Source organism: Zalophus californianus, chromosome 7 (genome assembly GCF_009762305.2).
Source record: "Zalophus californianus isolate mZalCal1 chromosome 7, mZalCal1.pri.v2, whole genome shotgun sequence".
NCBI lineage: Eukaryota > Metazoa > Chordata > Mammalia > Carnivora > Otariidae > Zalophus > Zalophus californianus.
In genome coordinates, this window is record NC_045601.1 from 90,756,687 (window position 1) to 90,782,821 (window position 26,135).

The following is a 26,135-nucleotide window of genomic DNA, read 5'->3' on the forward strand; positions in this document are numbered from 1 at the left end:
TCCCCAGATTCTCAAGAACTGTTTTGTTCTTGCTTGGGAAGAGGCAGAGACTTCTGAGGAAAAACAAAAACAAAAATGATGTATAGAGCAAAATACAAACACACACATACACACACCCCAGTGATCTGAAGGAATGAAGCATTGAACTAGACAAACAAAATTCATGTCCAAAGGAAAAAAAAAATAAATGAGCAAATTTTGACTTGCTATAGGAGAAAAACATTAAAATCAGGATAAGGGTGATTGAGATTAAGGAAGAGAATGCAGTTTTAACTAGTGTAGTCAAATGGACCTCATTGAAAAAATGGCATTTGAATAAACGCCTGAAGAAAGTGAAGGGATGAACTGTGTGAGGTCTAGGGAAAGAGTGCTAGGAAGAGGAACAAGGTTTTTGAGGAAGCACAAGGTCATTGTAACTACAGCAGAGTAGTCAAGGGTAAGGATAGAATAAGACGAAGTTAAAAAGGTAAAAAGAAGACATGGCTCGTTTGGTGCTGAAGGATTATGGTGTTAAAAATGAAAAAAAAAAAAAAGGTTTACAAGGACCAGAATATCCAATTCAGTTGATCATTACATTCTTAGTCTCTCTAGAGGTTACTTAGGAAGTCAAATTATGACTACAGTTTACTTAATGGATATAACAGTAGGGGATTAAAAGGCTCCTAAGGTAGTGTTGATGATGTTGATGAAGATTTTTATTTATTTTTGACAGAGAGAGAGACAGCGAGAGAGGGGACACAAGCAGGGGGAGTGGGAGAGGGAGAAGCAGGCTTCCTGCGGAGCAAGGAGCCCGATGTGGGGCTCGATCCCAGGACCCTGGGATCATGACCTGAGCCGAAGGCAGACTCTAAACAAATGAGCCACCCAGTCGCCCTGGACTAGTCATTTTAAATACATAGTTTTACTTTATCATCTCAGTAAACCTGTGATGTCCTAATAAAAACACTCATTTACAAATGAGAGTAGATGATGAATGTGTCTTCACTAAATATTATTATTGTCACAAATATCGGCTCTTTCCTGTTGGAAGATCACTCATCCCCATCCCATTTACGATAGGCTTCATCATGTGACTTGGATCAGCAACTGAAATGTGGGTTAGAGATTTGAGAATCGGTATATGTTTGCCAAGCACCCTTTCCCCTGTCCCACGATGATGACAGTGTCCCAGGTAGAGGATGTCCCATTAACCTGTGCCCCAGAATGAAGAGAGTAAAAAGCGGATCTATAGTTCACCTTGGTCATGGAGTATGAGTGAGAAATATACCTGTGTGACATGAGCCGCTGAGATTAAGAAAGGGGTTGCTTTTTTGTTTTTATTATTAAGTCTAATGTGCACTATTATGATTGTTCAATCCATATTCTAAACCTAAATTGTGATGGCCCTTTTAAATACAGCTGTGGATTTGACCAATTTACACACATTATTTTTATAGGATCATTAATATCTAAAGTTCTACTTAGATAATAATATTTATGGTAAAAAAAAATAACCATTACATAATAGAATTTTGACTTGAAAACTGACAGTCTACAAAGAGAATTTCCAAAAATACTTTTTGCATTTGAGCCTCATTTGCAATACATCACAGACTCCCAGTGTGCCCGCTCTAAATAACATTCACTTGAATAGATAGTTCTACAAATGATACGAAAATTAGTTATGATATCACTTTGTAAAATGGCTTCCTATCTGCTAGTAGCCTTGTCCTCTGCAGCTTTTTGGCTGGTATGCAAACAAATGCTGAGATAGGACCTAACCCACACAGAAGGTCCTCTTTCAAATTGTTTATCTGAATTTTCTCGGGTTCCTTTTCACCATGACCATCGAAGCTTTCTTGATCCTCTTTCTCAGATATAGACTCAATTACTTCCATATCTTAAATGCCCAAAGCACTCAGTTTGCTCTCTCATTAGGACAGAAACCATGCAGACGCTACATTAAGATGTAGTATGGTGGTATCACATAGTGGCTAACAGCATGCCCTCTGCCATTTACTAGCTGTGAGATCTTGTGCTTTATTTTCTTATTCTATAAAATGAAGAGAGCAATTTCCATGTCAGAAAACCACTGTAAAGTTTAAATGAGTTGATCTATATAAGTTCTCAACAGTACCTGGCACATAGTAATGTCTCCAAGTATCAGTTATTATTAGTATCATTATTATTATTTTCTTGATCGTAATAAACTTGTTTATAAGCTTCTTTTTATTTCAAACTAGCTTATTTATAACTATCTGTTTTAAGCATTATAATAGCTTCGTGTTTAATAAGCTTATCCTTATTCTCAATTAAACATTATCTTCTTAGCTATAAGAGACATATTTTTAATTAGAACTGTTAAAAGATAAACTGAGGCATATTAAACATTTTAAGAGTTTACTTGCACAAAAATTGACTCAAATGGGGCAGCATCCAATCTAATACACAGAATGGAGCTCCGAGGAACTGTGCAAAATGACTTTTATAGCCTGAAGGGAGCAGGAACAAGGAAGTTATATTAGACAAAAAAGGGGGTTGGTTAATTGCAATCATTAGGGGCTGGCGGGGGTTTATCAGGGCCACTACCTAACTAGTGCTGATCAGGTGATTCCTGACTGGTTTAAGATTCCATTTCTGGAATCTAATTAAGTCTTGGCTTGGTGATGTGGGGCTTGCATAAGAGACTATTTTCGGTCTGTTGTCTTGTTTTTAACAGTATCTATTATATTACTCAGCATAGCAATTTAAGCACATATCATAGCAGCTGCGAATAGTCCACATGATTTGAATCCCAATCTGCTGTCATGGCCTGTGTTATTTGAAAACATTATTTAAACTCTCCAAACCTTTGTTTATTCACCAGTGAGTTAGAGTTAATGATATCTACCTCCAGGTTAGATGACCATTAACTAAGGCAATATATGTAAAAACTTCAACACAAGGCCTGGCACACCAGTAAATGCTCAATTGATGGTAGCTAGATGTTCAGTACAGATGGACACAATGACAGAGGGATTATTCTAACCACTTTTACCATGTCTCTCTACTTTTTCCTAATATGTCTCACATGTAAAACCTGAAATACAATCTAGCTTTCCTCTAAGCTTTGTTTATGTTGTTCTTCAGATGTTTTCTATCTATAAACATTGCCTTTGACATCACATTTCTGGATTAACAGGGTCACTCTCTTTTCTCATTTTGTTTTGTTTTTCCTTTTTCTGTTTGGTACCCCTGGTTGAGCACAGAGGTACTACACGGCAGGTGCTTAATAAATATTTAAAACTTGGCCTTTGAAAACACTAAGTATTTTGCCAAAATTAGGTTGCATTCAGAGATCTCAGTCAGCCCATTAATAGACTCACCAAGACCAAAGTTAGAAAAATTCACTCTTTCTTATCTCCTATAAGTGAAAAATATTTGACTGTCAAGAATCACTATTAAAAAAAACTATGAAAAAAATCTATGAATTAGTATTTACAGTGACAACTTGATATAATTCATTACTTCCCTAACATTCTCAATTAGCAATTCCTCACACTAAAAACAGATTTCTTAAGTAGATTAAACTTGTACTTTGTTTTTCTCATTTACATTAAATTAGTAATAATTAATAAATAACTGAGAGTTCATAGACCTCTAAACATGTTTAACTTTGAAAAATGTTTTCTTTTGGGCGCCTGGGTGGCTCAGTTGGTTAAGCGACTGCCTTCAGCTCAGGTCATGATCCTGGAGTCCCGGGATCGAGTCCCACATCGGGCTCCCTGCTCAGCAGGGAGTCTGCTTCTCCCTCTGACCCTCTTCCGTCTTGTGCTCTCTATCTCTCATTCTCTCTCTCTCAAATAAATAAATAAAATCTTAAAAAAAAAAAGAAAAATGTTTTCTTTTGCTACAATGTGTCAAATTACCTTTACAGGAAGGGAGTCTTGATTTCTTGGTGACATTTATCATAATGAACAAACTTTGGAGTTTTACATTTAAATGGTCTCATGTTTTGTCTTGTCTCTTCTATTGTAGTCATTGACTGCGAAGTAAATGTAGATGAATGTCTATCAGAGCCCTGTCTCCATGATGGAACTTGTATCAATGGCATCAATCATTATGCCTGTGACTGCAAGAGTGGATTTTTCGGAACACACTGTGAAACAAATGCAAATGATTGCCTCTCAAATCCTTGTCTACGTGGAAGGTAACTATTTTTATTTTTCTATTATTAAATCAGAAAGTAAATTTAACTCACAATATTTAAGACTTAATGTCAAGAGAAAGTTGATAAAGATAATTTTAATTATGCTCTTTCATAAAACGAGAGCTAAGTACAGTTAAGATGACAGATGCTGCCTGTTGTACTTAATGCAATGTACTGATACATTATCTCTGCCCTTCTTTTATTTCTGCTCATTAGCATAAAGTAATTTTCAATAAATGTGGATTAATTGGACTTTAATATACTTAAAGGTAACTGCTCACAGTAATAGAAGTAGCAGGTAGGATGATGAGACATTCTATTATTTGCTCTGTGAAAGGATAAGACCACATACTTAGTATTTAAAATGTCCCTAAGTAGACTGGCTCTCTCATCCCCGTGTGCATGTAAGGTATTTTTTGACTCTTTTTATGGAATTTTATAGTAACTCTTCTGCTCATGGGTAGAATATTAGTTCATGCAAATTTAGACCCTGGGTATTTCTAGGAGATGCAGGTGGCAAAGAAGAATGGTTCATAGATGCACCAGCCTTTCTCTGCAGCATTATTTTTCTTTTCTAGTCCTGCCACTGACTTTATAAGCAGGGGAGGGAGGATGAGTATGGGTAGCTCATTGCAGTGCAGTTTGGCCATAGCTGACTTCGGTTCCCTACATAAATTCTAGACATACTTTTTATCTTTAGAACTGTTCTTTCTTTACATTGCCATGGGGAAGATGGCAAAAATTAAAATTGATCTGTTCTTTCAGTCCAGTCACCTTGATGGATAAGAAGCCAGGAACAGACTCTGTCTTCTATTGCTCGTGGGAATGCATGTTTTTTTACCTTAACTGGAAAAGAAAAAATTAAAATAGTGATGTTTCTTTGAAATTATGCTCTACTCTCTTACTTATTTAAAAACGTAATTCTATGTTTCAGGTATATAGATCTCGTTAGTGTGTATCAACATTCATGTGTTGCAGAATGGACCAGCTCAAGATGTGAGATCAAGATTAATGTAAGTTTCATAATTTTTATTAAATTTAAACTAATTTAAAAGAAAAGCCAAACTACTTGTTATAGCTTTCAGAGTCATTTCTTCAGTAATTATTGATGATTTAACTGCTCTCACGTTTCTTCTTTGGAATTCCTCAGTTACTCCAAACATAACTAAAAATCATAGCTTCTTTTCATTTTTCCTCTTCTGTGTCTTGTTATCATCAATTTCTACAATCTGGAACCCTCATTAATTAAATCCTGGAAGTGGTTATTGTCGAAAGAAGGCTCGAAAGGCTTATGCTTTGCCATCTGCCTCCCCCTTTCTGGTCTGAAGATATACAGGTGTCTGTGGATGTCTAGGAATGAGAGTACATTAAATTGATCCAGATAGGGGCGCCTGCGTGGCTCAGTCGTTAAGCGTCTGCCTTCGGCTCAGGTCGTGATCCCAGGATCTTGGGATCGAGCCCCGCATCGGGCTCCCCGCTCCGCAGAAAGCCTGCTTCTCCCTCTCCCACTCCCCCTGCTTGTGTTCCCTCTCTCGCTGTCTCTCTCTCTGTCAAATAAATAAATAAAATCTTTTTTAAAATTTTATTAAAAAAATAAATAAAATCTTAAAAGAAAATAAATAAATTGATCCAGATATCACAAGAACATAAATACTGGCTGTATGTGCCAAGAGGTGGGTACATGTAAAGAACACCAACACCTGTAATACTCTCAGGGTCTGTGTTCGAGTCTTCAGGAGTCTGTAATGTGATTGACTCATGGCATTTTTTGTGGGATGCGTGATTAGTTGAGAAATGATAGTTATCTGAAGTCTGAGACCATATTGAGCGGATGAGAATCTTGTGAGCCTTCCTGAAAAATGGGACATTCTTCCAAATCCTTCCTGTTTCACATGGTAAAGGAAGGAATTGTTGGGACTAAAAAGAGCCTCTAATATTGTGAGACTATAGATATTTTACTTAAATCCTTTGTCTCTTACCCTTGTCAATAAAATAAAGCTACAATAATTCCCACATCACACAGTCATTGGTGTGATAAAGCACATATGACATGATAGATATTCAGCAAATGGTCCTTTCAGAGGAAGTGATGGGGTGGTTAAATGCATTAAGGAGAAACAGGATTGAGCCACCATCTTGCTACTTACTTGCTATGTGTTCTTGATTAAATTATTTACATTCTGAAATCATATTCTAGCTATTCAATGAGGGTAGTCATAGTAACACCTCTTGAGTTGGCATGAGGATTAAATTAGATAATGCATGTAAAACAATTAGCACATTTTCTGACACATTATCTTTTTAAACTTAAATATTTATTGATATTACATTGATTTGTTTCTAGATAGTGATGCCATAGTTGATGTGGAAAAGGAAGTGTCATAATTAATAAATTCCCTGGTAAGAATGGACAAGGCATTTATCTTGTTTGCAGTTATAATATTGCCTATGGCAATCTCTAAAACCCTATCTCTTGATAGTATAAATGTGGTATTCTTCTTCAGAATTAGACATATAAGTAAATAAATATTTTCTTTTATATATAGATTTGTATATATTCATACCCACATCCATGCAATATTGTGAAAAGAATTATTAAAATTCTACCTATATACTTCTAGATCTTTTCCGTATATTTTTTACTTTATTTTAACATAAAACTGGACTCATTATCCTCCTTATTAAGTGACTTTTTGTTTCACTTAGTGTATCTTAGGAACCATTGCATTTTAAACAAAGAGTCCTGGCTCATTCCTTTTATTTTTTTATGCCCACTGAAGCATTTTATTTGCACGTATGTATTACATCCCTAGAAAAAGAATTGGATTTTCCCTCCTGTGTGTTTTCATCTTGCTTCTTCATGGCCTATAATTCCAGCTGATGTTGTCAGTACAATGAAACCAAAGGGATGGAGGCAGATTATTCTGCCATTTTTCTAGATCTTTGAGTTGTGCATCAAATCTGGGGCTGATCATTCCATACTTGTTTAACCTGTCCATGAGGTTCACAAAAAATTTCCCAGCTCTTTGATTATCAATAATTTCAAATTCACCAAAGTAACCATGATTCATCATCACAGTTAGAAACCAGACAATGACTTTAGAGTATGGCCTACTAAGACCCTAGGGTTTGTCTCTCTTTTCAGGATCATTAATGCTCTTGAGAATATCTGCCAGGACATTCACGTGCACCATTATGATGGTATGAAAAGATTGTAGAAAGAGCTTGACTCATTCTTTTTAATAGCTATATTTTCCAAATAAGTGTTGAGGAACCTCACTTATTTAGGGGTACCTGGGTGGCTCAGTTGGTTAAGCATCTGCCTCTCAATTTCGGCTCAGTCCTTTCTTTATAAGACTTGTAAATTGTGAGATTTTTGTATTTTTTTTAAGTTCAATTAGCCAAAATATAGTACATCATTAATTTTTGATGTAATGTTTGGTGATTCATTAGTTACCTATAACACCCAATGCTCATCAGATCACGTGCCCTCCTTAATACCCATCACCAGGGGAATGTTGAAAAAGAAAACCAAAGCTGGGGGCATCACAATGCCTGACTTCAAGCTATATTATGAAGCTGTGATAATGAAGACAGCATGGTACTGACATCAAAACAGACACACAGATCAATGGAACAGAATAAAGAGCCCAGAAAATGGACCCTCAACTCTATGGTCAACTAATCTTCCACAAAGCAGGAAAGAATATCCAATGGAAAAAAGACAGTCTCTTTAAGAAATGGTGCTGGGAAATTTGGACAGCCACATGCAGAAGAATGAAACTGGACCATTCTCTTACACCATATTTTTTTATTTTTTGTATTTTTCTTTACTTTTTACTTTATGACACTGGGCTTTGCATCTCTCTTTAGAAAGTCTTTTCATGCAGCAATATTTAAATTATTTTCTTAAATTCTCATCTACAATTTTAGGATTAATAACACTTTTAGTACTTTTAATCCACAGTGAATATATTATTATGATTGATAAAATGTAGGGAAATGAATTTTCTAAGAATTTTTATCAAAGGGTCTGTCATTTCTCTATTGATTCAGGTTGCCTCATTTCTCACGCCCTATATATGGGTTAGTTTAGGACTATCTGCTCTGTTCTTCTGCTTTTTAAAATTTCATGCTGTCATCTATATTAATCATTACAGTTCAACAGAATTTTTTGTTAAGTGTTCTTTTCACTAATATATTAAGTACACTCTAAATGTAAATTTGGTCATTCATTTTGCAATTAAATATTTTCTATCTATGAGAAACAGAAATAAAATAATTTTCAGAAATACCTCCTGCTCACCACTTCTAATTAGAGATATCAATATAGATATAAATATGTATGTTACTTAGCTAACCTATTTATTGTAACTCCCTCTGTTTTGCAATGCCCAAACAATAGTCTTTAAAGGGCATTCATAGATCAATGTCTGAGTCTGTCTTTTTTTTTAAGATTTTATTTATTTCTTTGAGAGTGAGAGAGTATGAGTGGGGGGTAGGGGGGCAGAGGGAGAAGCAGACTCCCCACTGAACAGGGAGCCTGACATGGGTCTCCATCCCAGGACCTCAAGATCATGACCTGAACTGAAGGCAGACACTTAACTGATGCTTGAGCCCCTGAGTCTGTCTTTCTAGGTTAGAGACAAGAGCAGTGGAGAACTATGGGCAGTCCTGATTGAAAAGAACACTCAGGTCAGCATGGGGCAGAGTGATAAATCTGATGTTCCTTGGCAAGTGAGAGAGCAAAGTTTATGTTAGGATTTGAGGGGGAAAACCACAAGCAAACTTGTTTTGTTTCTATTTTTGTTTTGTTTTGTTTGTTTTTTTAAAGATTTATTTATTTATTTGAGAGAGAGAGAGTGAGAGCAGGGGTAAGAATCAGGATAGAAGCAGACTCCCTGCTGAGTGTGGAGCCCAAATGGGGCTCCATCTCAGGACCCTGAGATCGTGACCTGAACAGAAATCAAGAGTCAGATACTTAATCAAATGAACCAGTCACCCCTGTTTCTGTTTTTGTTTTTGTCAAACTGAAAATTTGAGGCAAGCTTTAAAAAATTAGAATTAATGCTACAATGTAAACAAATGCATGATTGGGTATGGGACATTTGTGGTTAGTGAAAATGTAATTAACTCTGGGTTGACACACACACACACACTCTCACTCACAGAAAAGAACAGAGAGTAGGGTGATATAAAAAGCAGATATTTCTCTTTATTTTGTTGGGATTGAGAAAGATAACTGTTATAAGGTAGCAGTGTTCTGTCTTGTTTTGGTTTTGTTTTGTTTTTAATAACAAATTATGAATACATAATAAAAGCACTAAAATGGGCAACAAAAAAATATGGTTATAAAATAAAAGAAAGAATCAAGACATTCTCCGAAGAAGGAAAGCTAAGCATTTATCATGAGCAGGTCTAATTTATTTTTTTATTTTTTTTTTTTTAAGATTTTATTCATTTATTTGAGACAGAGACAATGAGAGATAGAGAGCATGAGAGGGAGGAGGGTCAGAGGGAGAAGCAGACTCCCCGCCGAGCAGGGAGCCCGATGCGGGACTCGATCCCGGGACTCCAGGATCATGACCTGAGCCGAAGGCAGTCGCTTAACCAACTGAGCCACCCAGGCGCCTGAGCAGGTCTAATTTAAAAGAAGGACTAAAGGAAGTTATTTAAGTAGAAATTATTTTTTTTATTTTTTTATTGTTGTGTTAATCACCATATATTACATCATTTGTTTTTGATGTAGTGTTCCATGATTCATTGTTTGTTCATAACACCCAGTGCTCCATGCAGAATGTGCCCTCTTTAATACCCATCACCAGGCTAACCCATCCCCCTACCCTCCTCCCCTCTAGAACCCTCAGTTTGTTTTTTAGAGTCCATCACCTCTCATGGTTCGTCTACCCTTCTGACTTACTCCCCAACTCTGTGTGTGTATGTGTGTGTGTGACGAGTGAGCTAAAAAATTTTTAAGGGGCTTTTTATATAAGATTATTTACCTTTTCCCTACCATATACATTATGTACCTTGACTTTTTGTTGTTAATATTTAATTAATATATAGTGGATTTTGACATTAAAAGGTTTATTTTTATTTACTGATATCTTTTCTAAAGGTTCTATGATTTGTGACAAGTTCAATAGGGACTTACTCAGAAAGTTATTCTAGTATTTTTCTTATTTCCTTTTTATTTGCAATTAGATGATTGATCCATTACAATTCTTTTCATGGTAAAGTTTGAGTTGGAATTTCCAACCAAATGGTCACCTGTTTCCCACAAGTCATTACAGAGATTATCTATGTCCTTCAATTAAAAGCATCTTTAAAATAAAGTAGATCTTGGGATGCCTCCGTGGCTCAGTCAGTTGGGCGTCTGCCTTGGGCTAGGGTAATGATCCCAGAGTCCTGGGATCAAGTCCTGTGTTGGGTTCCTCCCTCTGTCTGCTCTGCCTGCCGCTCCCCCTGCTTGTGCTCTCTCTCTCTCTGACAAGTATGAATAGAAATCTTTAAAATAAAGTAGATCTCCTAAATGGGAATATTTGTCACACACACACAAGGTACCTTACTTTCTCATTTTATCACTGCAGATCATTCTACATTAACATACATAATTCTACTTTATTCTTATTAATACCCCATTGTATAGAGAAACCATATTTATTAATCAGTACCCTCTCAATGGAGATTTATTTTAAGCGTATTGCTCTTAAAAATTATCTATATTAGATGAAGAAGTTTGAGTTAATATCACTTAATTTCATTGCAGGAAATACTTAACTACTACTTTTAACAGCCCCCGCCCTGTGTGTGTGTGTGTGTGTGTGTGTGTGTGTGTGTGTGTGTGTATTTTCTTTTGGTCTCCTTTCCCACCATATTTGTATGTTTATTGGGAATTTTTTCCTACGTATTTATCCTACATATTTTCTCTATCTATTCCATCATTTGTTCTGTTTCATGAGTCTTGACTTTCCAAGTTAAAGGCAGATTTCTATTACCACTCATGCAAGAGTGAGCCCAAACCTGAATCAGAACAAACTGGTGGGAGAAAGTGGTTGCATTTCCTTTCCCAGCCTGTCTCGGCCACCAGCACCAACCCCATGTCCCTTATAATGCTACAGATTCCTTAATAATATTTATTTAATGCTACAGATTCCTCAATAATATTTATTCAAAATATTTTATTTATTCAGAATAAATAAAATATTTATTCAAATACTTAGTAATATTTGAATTATTTGTCATTTGCATTACTTGCTCATGCTTGATCCCTCGTTTTTCCAAGTTAGAGCACAATATACTACCGAGATTTTGAATATACGTTAGGGTTATTCGGCAGTATTCCTTTGTTAACTTGAGGAAATGGTGCGCATTAAGGGTTAGCTTTTTCAATATGTTTAGTACTCTACATTACCTTTAAAGAATTTTGACATTCATTTCATAAATTTGGCATAGTGTCTAATTTCAGCCCCGATGTATTTTACTTCCTATATTTGATTCATTTGTGCATTTCAGGCTATTTCTAAGACAGTGGTTTTGCTTTCTTGTATTTCAGTTGCTTTCTTTCCTGGAAGTATTGTCAGACACATTTTCAATAGAGAAAAAAATAATATTTACTGCAGAAATCCCAATTTGGGTATTTCATAATCTTGTTTGGTTTGTTGAAATAGCAAATTAAACAGTGCATTTTCTTTATATCAAGACACCATAAGTCAGATTAAATTGGGAATCCAATAAAATCTTCTTCCTATTAACTACTTTAGTCCCACATTCAGCCATGTAAGAAAGAAAGAAAACAGCAAGTAAAAATTATATTGGAAGTAAATTTTAGAGATATTTAGTCTTTACCACATACATTGTCATATTCCACAGCCAGGAGACTCCTTTGAGAGAGAAATCAAAACTTGGTCATACAATGAGCCCTAAGTTGGAGTTCAGGGCATTTTGTGTCTATCTGGTTTTATTCTGGCATCATCTTGTTATAGGATATTGGTGAGGTCAGTAACACCCTTGGGCTTGTTTTCATTTTTGAAAGTAAAATAGCATTGTTGGACTACACTTTTGCTACTCAATGTTTGGTCCATGGACTATCAACATCAGGATCACCTGGGGGTTTGTTAGAAATGGCCTCACACTAAACCTTTTGAGTTTAAATCTGCAATTTAACAAGACGCCCAGAGTATTCATAGGCAATTTAAGTTTTAGAAACAGTAGACCATATTAGTAGTTTTTATTCAGAGCTACACAAAATTTGAGAAAATCTGTGAAGTTTAATAAGTCTTTGCATTGGGCAAGGTAAGGCTGTATTGGGTACCATGTTCTATTACCACTCTTCAGATAGAACAGTTTCATGGTTATCTGTTTAACATAGTCTGTTTCTCCAAGATCTTATTTGAAGAAAGTACCCCACTACTTTAAAAACAGCAGTATAAAAAGAAAACACATGATGCCATGACAGAAATGCTATGATAAAGAGGATCTCAAGTAATAACTTTCTGTTCTTCTGGGAAATTCAGAGATCACAGAACAAATTCTGGATCTAAACTATGCAACTCAGCTGGAACACAACTATCAGAGAGATAGCTGGCACATTGACTAGCCAATCCAGCCATTTGTTCTGGCTAAGCAGTCCACAATAAATATGTACCTGCTGTGTTACTCTTACACTTCTGTAGATTTCCTGGCATGGCATTTTGAATGCAAGTTGAATGAACGTGGCATGGCATTGCGGTATCGGTTAATTGTCTAGATTGCCCTGGTCTGCAACATTACTCCTAGCTTCTTTCTCTTTCTCTAAACACCCAGCCTTTTATTTTTCTCATTTTCTGAAGTTAAATTAGTAAATTCTTCTTGGAAAGCACTTTATTTAAATAGGGTATAGCAAAGTAATATAAATGATGATGAACGGAAGGAACAGTATCAGCCTTAAGTTTTACACCAGGAAAGATCAAGAATTTTAAATGAATATTTGATTTTTTTCTAAAAAGAAATTGCTTTTGTATTTTCCATTAAGCCTACTAATTAATTTAGTAAAAAATTCTTGTAAACCCTAGAGACAGAACTTTTGGCAATCTAAAAACGATCCCTTTCTTCCCATGGGAGATATAATTCAATTAGTTTATGTAATGCTTTCTAATAAATCATTCTATATATACCCAGCCATAGGCCTAAGAGGGAAACATGATTTTCCATGTCATTCCCTATGGAATTCTGCATTTACATTCCAGAAAAATAACTGCAGTACCTGCATAAAGTCTACTCAGTGCCTTTGGTTATCCTTAAGGAGTTTACATTTTCAGCAAAGGTAGAACAAATATCCAAATGGCATTCATTTATAAAAACATACATTTAACTGTATCACTTGGGTGAGTATGAAAGATCACCATCTGGGTTCTAAGCATGACTTGAGTTTTATAATCAAGGCTACAATCTATTTCTTACTGAAAAGGATACTAATTAAATTCTCTGGTGATTTTGACAAATCCTTAATTTTTCATGTAATAAATGACATGAATGCAATGGCTTCACATTAGCCTTTTCAGTGTGAGTTTTTCTTCTTATGTTAACATTTCTTAAAAGTCACTAAATGTTTATAAGCATAAATGTCAACCAATGATAGTTTTAAAAAATATCACTTTTCAAAGTGTAAAAAATAATCCTCATGTTTATATATGTAATTATCTTTGAAGATGTAGTAACTTAGATTCCAGAGTGCAAATGATTCATATTTCTGTATATTCATTAAGAAATTCTGTGTAGACAACATATTAAAAGTATATAAAAATGGTTTACTAATGATGTCATAAAATTCCATAAATTATCAGAATTATAGGTGCAAATCTTTTCAGAGTTAACATTACCTTGAAAAATGATGTCATACCTTGTTTAAAGCACCATGCTTTGAGCTTTCCAGAATATGAGCACATGTGTAATATCTAAAATATAAACTTAAGAAGCATATGGCATGATACAGCAGACCTTAAATATAATAAAAAATTCATTTTCTGTTCTAGCTGAATGACTGAGATAGAGGCTGACAAGGCCCTTGGCCTTCAGAGTATAAAGGGAAAGAAGATAGCATTTACTGAAGAGCTGTTATGTCCCAGGAACAGGGCTAATTACTTTATATACATTATTTTATTTAATTCTCATGGGAAACTGTGTGAAGTGGGTGAAATTATTGCCATTTTACACATAAATGCACCAATAATTAAAGTACCATTTATTTAATAAGTGGGTAAAGCAGTATAAAAGTATAAAAATATTCAAATGATTTAAAAGTAATACAGATCTGCACATTTAACACTATAAAATGTTGATGTAAGACTATTAAAGAAGATACAAAAAAATAAAAAGAAAGAAACAAAAGATATTTCTTATTCTTGAATTGGAAGAATTACTATTACTAAAATGTCCATACTTCGCAAAAAGACTTATAGGTTTAATACTACACTTATCAAAATTCCAAAGTCATTTTTTACAGAAATAGAAAAAAAATCCTAATATTTATATGGAACCACAAAAGACTCCAAACAGCCAAAGCAATCTTGAGAAAGAAGAATGGAGCTGGAGGCATTACACTTCCTGATTTTTTTAATCAAAATGGTGTGGTTTGGCATAAAAACAGAAACATAGATCAGTGGAACATAATAAAGAGTCCAGAAATAAATCTATGCAAATAGGGTCAATTAATTTATGACAAAGGAGCCAACAATGCACGTTAGGAAAGGACAGTCTCTTCAATAACTGGTGTTGGGAAAACTGATAGCCACATGCAAAATAATGACTCTGGACTCCTTTTTTACATCATCACAAAACCAGCTCAAAATGGATTAAAGACTTAAATGTAAGACCTGAAACCTTAAAACTCCTAGAAGAAGACATAGCTGGTAAGCTCCTTGATATTTGATCTAAGCGATCATTTTTTGGGTTTGACACCAAAAGCAAATGCAAAGAAAGCAAAAAGATCTATATAAAAGCAAAGAAAGCAAAAAGGTCTATATAAAACTTAAAAAGCTTCTGCATAGCAAAGGAAACCTTTAACAAAATGAAAAGCTACCTATGGAATGGGAGAACATACTCACAAACCACATATCTAATAAGGGATTAATATCCAAAATATATAAGGAACTCATGCAACTTAATAGCAAAACAAACAAACAAAACCCCCAAATAACCCAATTTAAAAAATGGGCAGAAAGCTTGAATAGACATTTCTCCAGTGAAGCTATACAAATGGTCAATAGATACATGAAAAGGCACTGAACATCACTAATCATCAGGGAAATGTAAATCAAAGCCATGTGAGATATTGTCCCACACTTGTTAGAATGTCTACTAGCAAAACCACAAGAGATAACAGATGTTGGCAAGGATATGGAAAAAAGGGAACCCAAATGTACAGTGATGATGGCAATGTAAACTGGTAGTCACTATGGAAAACACTATGGAGGTTCCTCAGGAAATTAAAAATGTAACTACCAAACAATCTAGTAATCACACTTCTGATTAAATAGTTAAAGAAAATTATCTTGAAGAGATATCTGTAGTTCCATGTTTACTGCAGCATTATTCACAATAGCCAAGGTATGGAAACAACCTGTGTTCATCAACTGACGGTTGGGTAAAGAAAATGTGGCATCCATATATACAATGGAATATTATTCAGCCTTAAAAAGGAAGGAAATCCTGCCATTTGTGACAACATTGATAAACTTGGAGGGCAGTATACTAAGGCAAATAAGTCAGGCTAAAAACAAATACTGTATTGCATGGTATCACTTTTTTTAAATTTTTTTATTGTTATGTTAATCACCATACATTATATCATTAGTTTTTGATGTAGTGTTCCATGATTCATTGCTTGTGCGTAACACGCAGTGCTCCACGCAGAGCATGGTATCGCTTTTATGTGGAATCTTAAAAAAAAATATTGTTTAACTCATAGAGACAGAGAGTAGAATGGTTGATTGCCAGGGGTCAGGGGATGGGAGAAATAGGGAAAGGCTGGGAAATCATAAAAACTTTTAGTTATAAGATGTAGAAATTCTGGGAATCTAATACATAAATGGTGACTATATTAATAACACTGTATTCTATAATTAAAATTTGCTAAGAGAGTAGAACTGAACTGGTCTCACTCCCTCCACTCAAATAAGAAAAAGGGTAAATATGTGAGGTGATAGGTGTATGAGTTAACTCAGTGGTGGGGATCCTTTCAGAATGTATATGTATATCAAATCATCATGCTGTTTAGTTTAGATATAGTGCAGGGTTTTTTTGTCAATTATACCTCAATAAATCTGAAAAAGGAATACACATATTAAAATAATTTTGTGAAAAAAAGATTATGAATGAAATAAAAAAGGGATATTAAGATGTCTGGGTTTTAAGAGAGATATTAGTCAATTATGAATTGTCTGTTCTAAGTATGTGTTCAAACCCAGGATTCCTTTGAGAGTTAGTAAAGACACTATTAATCATTACCTTAGGACAGCAGAATTAATCTGGGGTTGTTCCAGGCAAACTGGGATGTATACTAAGGGTCAGTGAAATCCTGATATTATATACATAGAATTTGCATTAGCACAATTACTAGGGTGCTTAGGGGAGTAGGTGTTCACTACTATGATACATGTTTTAGTAAAGTTTGATAAAGTTTTTTTTTTCTGAAAAATTAGCAATGGGACATTTGACAGAGTATTTTTGATGATAAAAAATAAAAATCATTTATTACTAGAAACATATTTCAATTACTAGAGGAAGAGAATATCAGATAGCTTGCTTATTGATTTCTCAAAAACATTTAAATAAAATATAATTTTAATAAAATTATTAGTCTTATCACTAGTAATCAAATTTGATCCTCTATTTCTTAATTTAGAACTGCACATCAATTCCTTACATAAATGAAGACTTCTGTCAGAATTCAATCTGTGACTTTACTTGCATTTGCCCAAATGGATACACTGGTGCATATTGTGAAATAAATATTGACAGTCATGCTGAGCCTGAACTGAATTTGGTCCTCTGTCTTAATGAAGGGATTTCTGTTGATGGACCCGGACACATGTTTCACTGCAGGTCAGTATTTATTTACTCACAATTAACCGAATACATATTTAGGAAAGCATATACATATCCTAGTAGTGATGCACTCTGAAATGCAGATACCAAGTTTTTAAGTAAGTTTTCATCTTAAAAAAAAATGAAATCACAAATATTAAGTCAACAATTCTAAGAAAGCATTATTTATATGTTTTTCCAAATACCATATATTTATATAAATCCCATGTTGGACTTCCAAATCTAATCATCTTTCATTTTATAATTGTTTCATATCACCTATCCTTCCCAAAATTGGATTCTTATTCCTTTCCTTAAGTATTACACCACATGAATGATGCATAGATAGTTCATATTTATTTATTTTTTTTAAAGATTTTATTTATTTATTTGAGAGAGAGAGAATGAGAGATAGAGAGCATGAGAGGGAAGAGGGTCAGAGGGAGAAGCAGACTCCCTGCTGAGCAGGGAGCCTGATGCGGGACTTGATCCCGGGACTCCAGGATCATGACCTGAGCCGAAGGCAGTTGCTTAACCAACTGAGCCACCCAGGCGCCCGATAGTTCATATTTATAATATACTTCTTATAGAGATTCATTAGTCTTCCTGCTATACTTATGATTCTCAGATCTTAACAACTGAGAAAATTTTCATTTGCTAAGATTTATAAAAATAAATTAATGTGTCACTGTATTTTTGAACCAACTACTATTTAAGGTATCTTTGAAAAATTCTTAGGAGATGAATTTTCATTACCTTTGTTCTTTATGATTATATAATATGTAATTGGTTGGTCATTTGAGAATGTAGCCATTACCTGTTCAATTTGTAAAACAGTAATTGACTCACATATTTAAAAAAATAGTTTACCTCTTCTATTTCAGTCTGATTTTTGAGAGCCTGATATTAAGTTAAAATCTGTCAACAACTGCGTTTCTTCTAAATATCTTAAATTATTGAAAGGTTGAAATATCATGTGTATTTTGATGCATAATTATTTTAGTGGTAAAGTTTCTATTATTTCTATATTTTGTCAAGTATTTCTTTTTAAAATTATTAATATATTCTGCATTACATTTAATATTACCACCACCATATTTTCTTTGATCAATACCTACAGTGTGTCTTTGCCCTCTTATTTATTTGGATCCCCACAGTATCATTTTATTTGGGGCATATCTCTAATAATGCACATGAAGATGATAATTTCACATAAACCTAACATTATTATTGTTTCATTTAACATATGAAGACAGTGTTATTATTATGACACAGTTATTCTTTATTACATATTGCCTAACATGCCTTTTTACTTGTAGAGTGTGTATGTGTGTGTTGTTTCTGTTGTATTTTGTATTTTTAATCTTGAATTTTGCTTATTTTACTTTGGTGGTTTGATAAAGTATAGAAAGTAAATATGTTCCTAATATCAATTTTAATTACATAAAATATTATAAAAATGACCACTTGACCACTGCAAGGACCCTCTGGGTTATAACCTAATCAGTGCCTGGATGAAGTCAGCAACAGTAAGTTGAGCATTTATTTCCAATGAATATGATGTTATAAATCAAGGTTCCATTCATGGAAAGCCATTCTGTTCAATAAAAAAAAATAGAAATAAGTGAACCTAAAACTAAAATATGTATTTTTACAACCTTATTAATTCAAGCACTATAGAAGCTACTCTATAAAACTTCCTTTTAGGGGATGTTAATCATGGACTAGCTAGGCTGACCTTTCTTAAAGCATGAAGTCAAAGGAATTTAGACTGAAGAGGCTTGCTTCTTTTCCTGGCTTATCTCCCGGGGACAAGCCTAGGCAACCGTTACAGCTACAAGGTTATTCAAACTTCATTTAAATAAGAGTTGTCTGTTTTCAAATTTTTCACTGTTGAGTCAATATGCCTGAAAGCTCCTGAAAGTCTGTGAATGGTAAATTTAAATGCCTTAGGAGTTTCATTTTCTAAGGGACTCACTTGACTGTGAGTAGCCATCAGCGTTGGTTAGCGCTATCCTCAAAAGGTTTATTTACAAAAGAAAACTCATGGGATGAAACGTTTTGCAAGTTAAATCATATATTGGTGTGTGGGCTAAGGATTAACCTGTGGTATATTTGTTTAAACCATAATTAAATAATGATTTTTCTTTATTTAAAAAATTGTATGAAACCTGGGGCACCTGGGTGGCACAGTCGCATAAGTGTCGGACTCTTGGTTTCTGCTCAGGTCATGATCTCAGGGGCCTGGGAAAAAGCCCTTGTCAGACTCCATGCTGAACAGGGAGTCTGCTTGAGATTCTCTCTCCCTATCCTCTGTTCCTCCCGCTCGTGCTCTCTCTCTGTGTCACTAAAATAAATAAATAAAATCTTTAAAAAAAATTGTATGAAACCTACTTACTTCTCACCCTATTTATCTAGTTTTATAAAATTTTTCTTTGGGAGACTATTTTTTATTTTCTCTTACTTTTCAATGCATATGGACATTTTAAGTAGCTGGGTTTTTTTTTTTTTCCATTGTAAATATAATGCCCACTTAACAAACCATGTTAATTTCTGTTTACAAAGTAATTTATTTGAAGAATTCATTTTTCTTGAAGTGCCAATAACTTGGCTTACTTTTTGTTGCAGAATTTTTTTTAAGTTGACTGAGTCTCAGTTACTAACATATTTATGCCTGTTTTATTAATCTTTATTGCTGTTTACCCAGATGTCTTATATGAACACTTTTATATTCCCACTCTATTGGCCGGATTCTTCTTTATTGAATTATTTCTGGGTCTACAAGACTGTTTTAAATAATAAGCCTGTCCACCTAAAGCAGTGGAGTAGAAGCATGTATTAATGCAGAGGCATACCTGAGAACCTGCTTTAACTACATGTGGTATGCTGGCTTAGATTCAGGGTGAAATTGATAAGCATATATGGACCCATTTAAATATCTCCACTTTTACTCTCCGGTGACATTGAGTATTGGGCTTCTCTAGGTCTGAGGTGTGTCAGATTTATACTTTGGTCATTGCCGATATTTTTCATGAAGACATCTGGTTCATTTAGATTACTTTATAACTAGAACAATGATACATTTTAAGAATAGCTAGTTATAGAGGTGCCTGGCTAACTCAGTCAGTAGAGCGTGCAACCCTTGATCTTGGGGTTGTAAATTCAAGCCCCATGTTGAGTGTAGAGATTACTTAAAAATAAAATCTCAAAAAAGAAAGAATAGCTAGTATTCATTTTTTTAATCTTCTTGATTGTAGCTAAATTTTGAAAGGAATGGGTAGTCCTTAAATAGAAAAAAATGAAAGAAAAAAAAGGATGTACTGAAGTCTGACCTTTTAGAATATGATCCTTGAAGTTGGTAAAATGAATAAGCCAGTAATATGTAGCTAGTTTCCTCATTACTATGAACAAATTCATAGGTAATATTGCTTTGAATACTGACATAAATTAAGTCAGTTAACCATGTCAAGCAAAATAAGCTAGGATTAGTTTTAGATAAAAAATAACTTGGCTATTAGGTGCCAAGGAACATAATGTTTAAGTAATTCAATCATACTTTAAAGTCAATTTTATAATCATACCTTAGATCATTTCTGAAGATGAGACAGGACATTTCAAATACCTAAATTTATTTTTAGTAATATATGTGTTCAGCAACTCAAACTCTTGAGTGAGTTCACTTATATTGCCCAGTGGAGACATAATAAATTAACAATATGAATGTTGAAAATAAAAAATATGGTCAATAATTGATAAGATTTTTTAAAATCTTTGCCATTTGTTATTTAAAATAAATGAAAATAACCTTTTGCTCAGAAAATATAATAATTTATGATTGTATTTCTAGTCCTAAGGATGTTTCTTACTAACACATTGAATTTTAGGGCTGCAGAAGATTATAGAGATTGCCTCTGGTAATCTAGTTAGTACATAGATGAAGGAGCAAAAGATATGAGTTTTATACTGTCAATTGCCTTCAAAGTCATGATCAGTGGGAAAGTCGATTCTAGAATACAGTGAGTTTTTTTTTTTTAATTTTCACTAGAGTACTAATACAAAAAATATACATATAGTAAAAAAAGAAAAAATGTATATAATCAGATGCCATGACTATTCTGTAGATACAGTTAAACATCTCTTTTGTAGTTTATATCCTGGTACAAAGTTTAAAGACATTAATGACTTTGTTCAGTTTAATAATGGCTGCTTTCAGACGTCCATATATTATTAACCATGTGTAACAGTTTAATAGCATTTTAATGTGTGCAAGTTTTATTAAACCATAAAAACTATGTTGAAATTACACTAAAATCCAAATTAGAACCACACGGCAGAGGACTATAGTAATAAGTAAAAACATTATACATAACTTTTTTCTCTGGCACCATATAGATTATAAAGAATATAGCAAATAATTTATAAAACAAAGCACGGAAGGGTGCCTGGGTGGCTCAGTTGTTAAGCATCTGCCTTCTGCTCAGGGCATGATCCCAGGGTCCTGGGACTGAGCCCTGCACTGGGCTCCCTGCTCAGCGGGAAGCCTGCTTCTCCCTCTCCCACTCCCCCTGCTTGTGTTCCCTCTCTCGCTGTGTCTCTCTCTGTCAAATAAATAAATAAAATCTTTAAACAACAACAACAACAACAAAGCACTGAGACACAAAGATACTTGTTTTTGTTTTTAATATGTGAAATCCTGTTCCAGACAATTTTTTTCTTTGGTGTTCTCTGCTTTTGGCTTTGCAGAGTCCCTTTCCATCTGCCACAACTCTCCCACCGTCCAGTTGGAAATGTCCCCTCACTTTGATATTTCCTCCAAATTCAACTCTTCTTGGTCATTGCCTCCACAGTCTTGAAGTGTCTTATATTCTTGCCCTTCTCATTCACCTAAGCTTCATTACACTTTCTGCCATGAACTGATTCCTTTGACTAGGAATCAAAAATTAAATTTATAAATAATGCCACAATGAACACAGGGTTGTGTATATCTTCTTGAATTAATGTTTTTGGTTTCCTTGAATAGATACCCAGTAGTAGAATTACTGGATCATATGGTAGTTCTGTTTTTAATTTTCTGAGGAATCTCCATATTATCTTCCAAGGTGGGTGCACCAATTTGCATTCCCACCAACAGTGCACAAAGTTCCTTTTTGTCTACATCCTTGCCAACACTTGTTATTTCTTGTCATTTTGATTCTAGTCATTCTGACAGGTATGAGATGATATCTCATTTGTGGTTTTGATTTGCATTTCCCTCATGATTAGTGATGTTGAGCATCTTTCCATGTATCTGTTGTCCATTTGTATGTCTTCTTTGGAAAAATGTCTATTCATGTCCTCTGCACATTTTTTAATTGGATTACTTGTGGGATTCTTTGGTGTTTTGCTGTATAAATTTTTGATAAATTTTGGATATTAGCCCCTTATTGGATATATCATTTGCAAATATCTTCTCCCATTCAATAGGTTGCCTTGTCATTTGTTGATGGTTTCCTTTGCTATGCAAAAGCTTTTTATTTTGATGCAGTTTCAATAGTTTAATATGCTTTTGTTTCCCTTGCCTGAGGAGACATGTCTAGAAAACTGTTTCTATGACTAATGTCAAAGAAATTACTGCCTATGTTTTCTTCTGGGAGTTTTATGGTTTCGGGTCTCATATTTAGGTATTGAATCCATTTTGAGTTTATTTGTGTATGTAGTATAAGAAAATGGCCCCATTGCATTATTTTGCATGTAGCAGTCCACTTTTCCCAGTACCATTTGTTGAAGAAACTGTCTTTTCCCCATTGTATATTCTTGCCTCCTTTGTTGTAGATTAATTATCCGTATAAGTGTGGTTTATTCCTGGCCTCTCTATTCTGTCCCATTATCAATGTGTCTACTTTTTGTGCCAGCACCTTCTGTTTTGACTGCTACAGCTTTGTAATATATCTTAAAATCTGGCATTGTGATTATCTCCACAGCTTTGTTCTTGTTTTTCAAGATTGCTTTGGCTATTTAAGTTCTTTTATGGTTCCATACAAATTTTAGTATTATTTGTTCTAGTTCTGTGAAAAATATTATTGGTATTTTCATGTGGATTGCATTAAATTTGTAGACTGACAGAGACTAGATTGACCCAAGTTGGTTGGTGTTGTTTAGCCTGGAAATTGCTTGCCTTTTACAGGAACATATAGATTAGAATTATTTCAAAGCACAAAAATATGGGAATAAACAAATACAAATGCTTATATAGTTAGTAGACACTCTTGGATAGTCTCTAGAGCTCATCATTTTTCATGTTTCCTCTCTTCACTGATCTGTGCTAAGAGTTGTCTGCAGAATTGTACAACATAGGCCAGAGCCAACAAATTGAGGATGTGGACACATCTCATTTTTCATTACTAAGATAAAACTGTTGGATCTTTATTCTGTATTTTCCTCAAGTGACTGTACAATACTTGGTTTTGAGATCTATTTCCATTCCTCTTTCAAGAATTAAATAATTGATAACTGTTTCTTCCAAAAATATTAACAATATTTCTTCCAATCCATGAGCAGGGAATATTTTTCTATTTGCTTTAACCACTGTGTTTTTAAAATGAATTACAAATTTTCAAAACATCAATAAATTAAATCATTCTAAAATATAATTTTACTAAATGAACATCATAATAAACTAAAGTAGAATTACATTAATATTTGCATATTTTCAACCCTTTTATAACCTTTGAAGTTGACTTTGAATATAATGCATGTACTTTCTTCTCTGTTTAGCGCTATTGTGATATACATGTTCTTCATCATTCCATATGTAAATAAGTAAAAATATATGATCAATCGTGAGCATTTATATTGCAGTTTGCCTTTCAAAATATCTAACAATAATTCATGACCAAATCATTTTTTTAAAAGATAAATTTGTATTATTTTAGACACAAGGCAATGTTGAACACACCAAATATGACAGTAAATCCAAAAAAATATGTTTATGCATTAAAAAGAAAATTTTATTAGTGACAGAGAAGCCCTCTTTAGTCAATGTGATGAATTTGACTCTATAAAACACACATAGGGATTGCTCTATTTCACCAAATTAAGTTTTATACAGATTTTTATTCTTCCTGGGGACATAGTTAAGGTCATTTTAGTTTATTACCACATGTGGAAAATAAAATAAGAACATTACTGATCTACCCATAAAATTGTACTGAAAGTTGGTGATTGCTATATCTTTCAGGCAAATACTCATTTAATTTCAAAAGATTAGAATTGAGAAAAACATGAATTTCTTGGTAATGCTAATTATTATGCAATTTAATTCAGCAAGTAATTCTTGGAAAACTACTATATCAAACAATATCCTTAAGGTTGGAATCTCAAAGTTTAATATGATTTCACTCATATGTGGAACTTAAGAAACAAAACAAACAAACAAAAGAAGATACAAACAAAAAGCAGATTCTTAAATATGGAAAACTGGCAGTTGCCCAAGGGGAGGTGGGTGGGGGATGGGTGAAATAGGTAAAGGGGATTAAGAGTATGCTTATCTTGATGAGCACTGAGAAATGTATAGAATTGTTGAATAATTAGATTGTACACATGGAACTAATCTAACACTCTATGTTAATTATACTTCAATGGGAAATAAAATATAAAAAAGAATACAATTTTCAGTGCATACATCATTTAGCAATTCCTCTTAATAATGATGTGATTTTTAATTTCTGTTTATCAAAAGATAAAATAAGTTTAACATTTTTTTTCTTCAAAAGTATATTTGTTTCTTTTAATGTTTCATGGTGTGCTGTATTGGATACTTACTGTATGGAAATTTGTCAAATGCAAATTTTAAGCAAATATGTGGTTTTTCAAAAAATTACTATTTTATTTTTCTGTTAATGCAATAAATTTATAGGATTACCTAATATGTAACAGCACTTATGCAAAAGTTTGACCAGCAGTCTTAAGGATTAGTAAGGTTAACCTTTGAAATAAAAATAAAATGCTTGCTCTGAAAAAAAAGAAAAAAAGGACAAACTTTCGGATTATGTTTTACATTACACTAACACAGATATTTTTAACAATGAAGAAAAAAATTAAAGCTGGAAACGTTTCCTCTTGGTATTATAATATTTTTTGGTTTTCTGCAATGGTTTAAAAGAGTTTTCAGAAAGTTCCATCTCTTCCACAATAAAAGCCAGTGTCAGAATTTGATCTCTGCCTACCTGATTGGACAGAATTAAATTTTAATGCCACATTCTGCAGTCTAATCTGACAGTACGTTTTCATCAAAGACATTGGGCAGTAAGGGAAGAAAAAAAATGCTCATACTTCTTATCGTCAGTGGAATTACTGTATCTCTACAGGTAGGGCATCAGTACCTTTACAACATACTTTAGTTCCTTAGCAATATCTTTTGTAGACAAATTTATGTGGCGGAAAAGTCTTCTTGGCTTCCAAATTTAATAGGAAGATCTTTCTTTACCCATAAAAGTTTTCCAAGCTTCTCTCAAATATTTTAGGTCTGGGAGAACTATAAACCTAATAATGAGATTTTTGAAGATTTTCTTACAAGCAGTTTAAGTTGAATTATCAGTGCAACTGTCTGTGTAGGAGAGAGAGACAGACAGACAGAAACAGGAAGTGTGTGTATATGTGTGTGTGTGAGTGTGTGAGAGAGTACAGAATGAGAGAGAATTATTAATATCTCCCAGTACTTTAGACACAGAAAGGCATTGACTTTGTTTTTATTTATATTGATCACATATATTCAGAAAGCATTATATTGTGCTGTATATGATCTACTCACTCTATATAAATATCTTTTCTAAAATTAAATAGCTCATCTGTTTATACAAGAAACATTTATTAAGTGTTTCTGACCTGATATGTACTTAAAGGCTTAGAGATAAATATATATCTT

At 33.8% G+C, this 26,135-nt stretch overlaps 1 protein-coding gene across 1 annotated transcript in view; it reads left to right on the plus strand.

Moving 5' to 3' along the window:
- The window catches only part of EYS (eyes shut homolog), a 1,577,782-nt gene that overhangs the window by 586,869 nt on the left and 964,778 nt on the right, over window positions 1–26,135 (plus strand). The window contains 3 exon segments of the mRNA XM_027604057.2: window positions 3,997–4,168; window positions 5,103–5,181; window positions 17,052–17,251. Coding sequence (XP_027459858.2) covers window positions 3,997–4,168; window positions 5,103–5,181; window positions 17,052–17,251 — 451 coding nt within the window.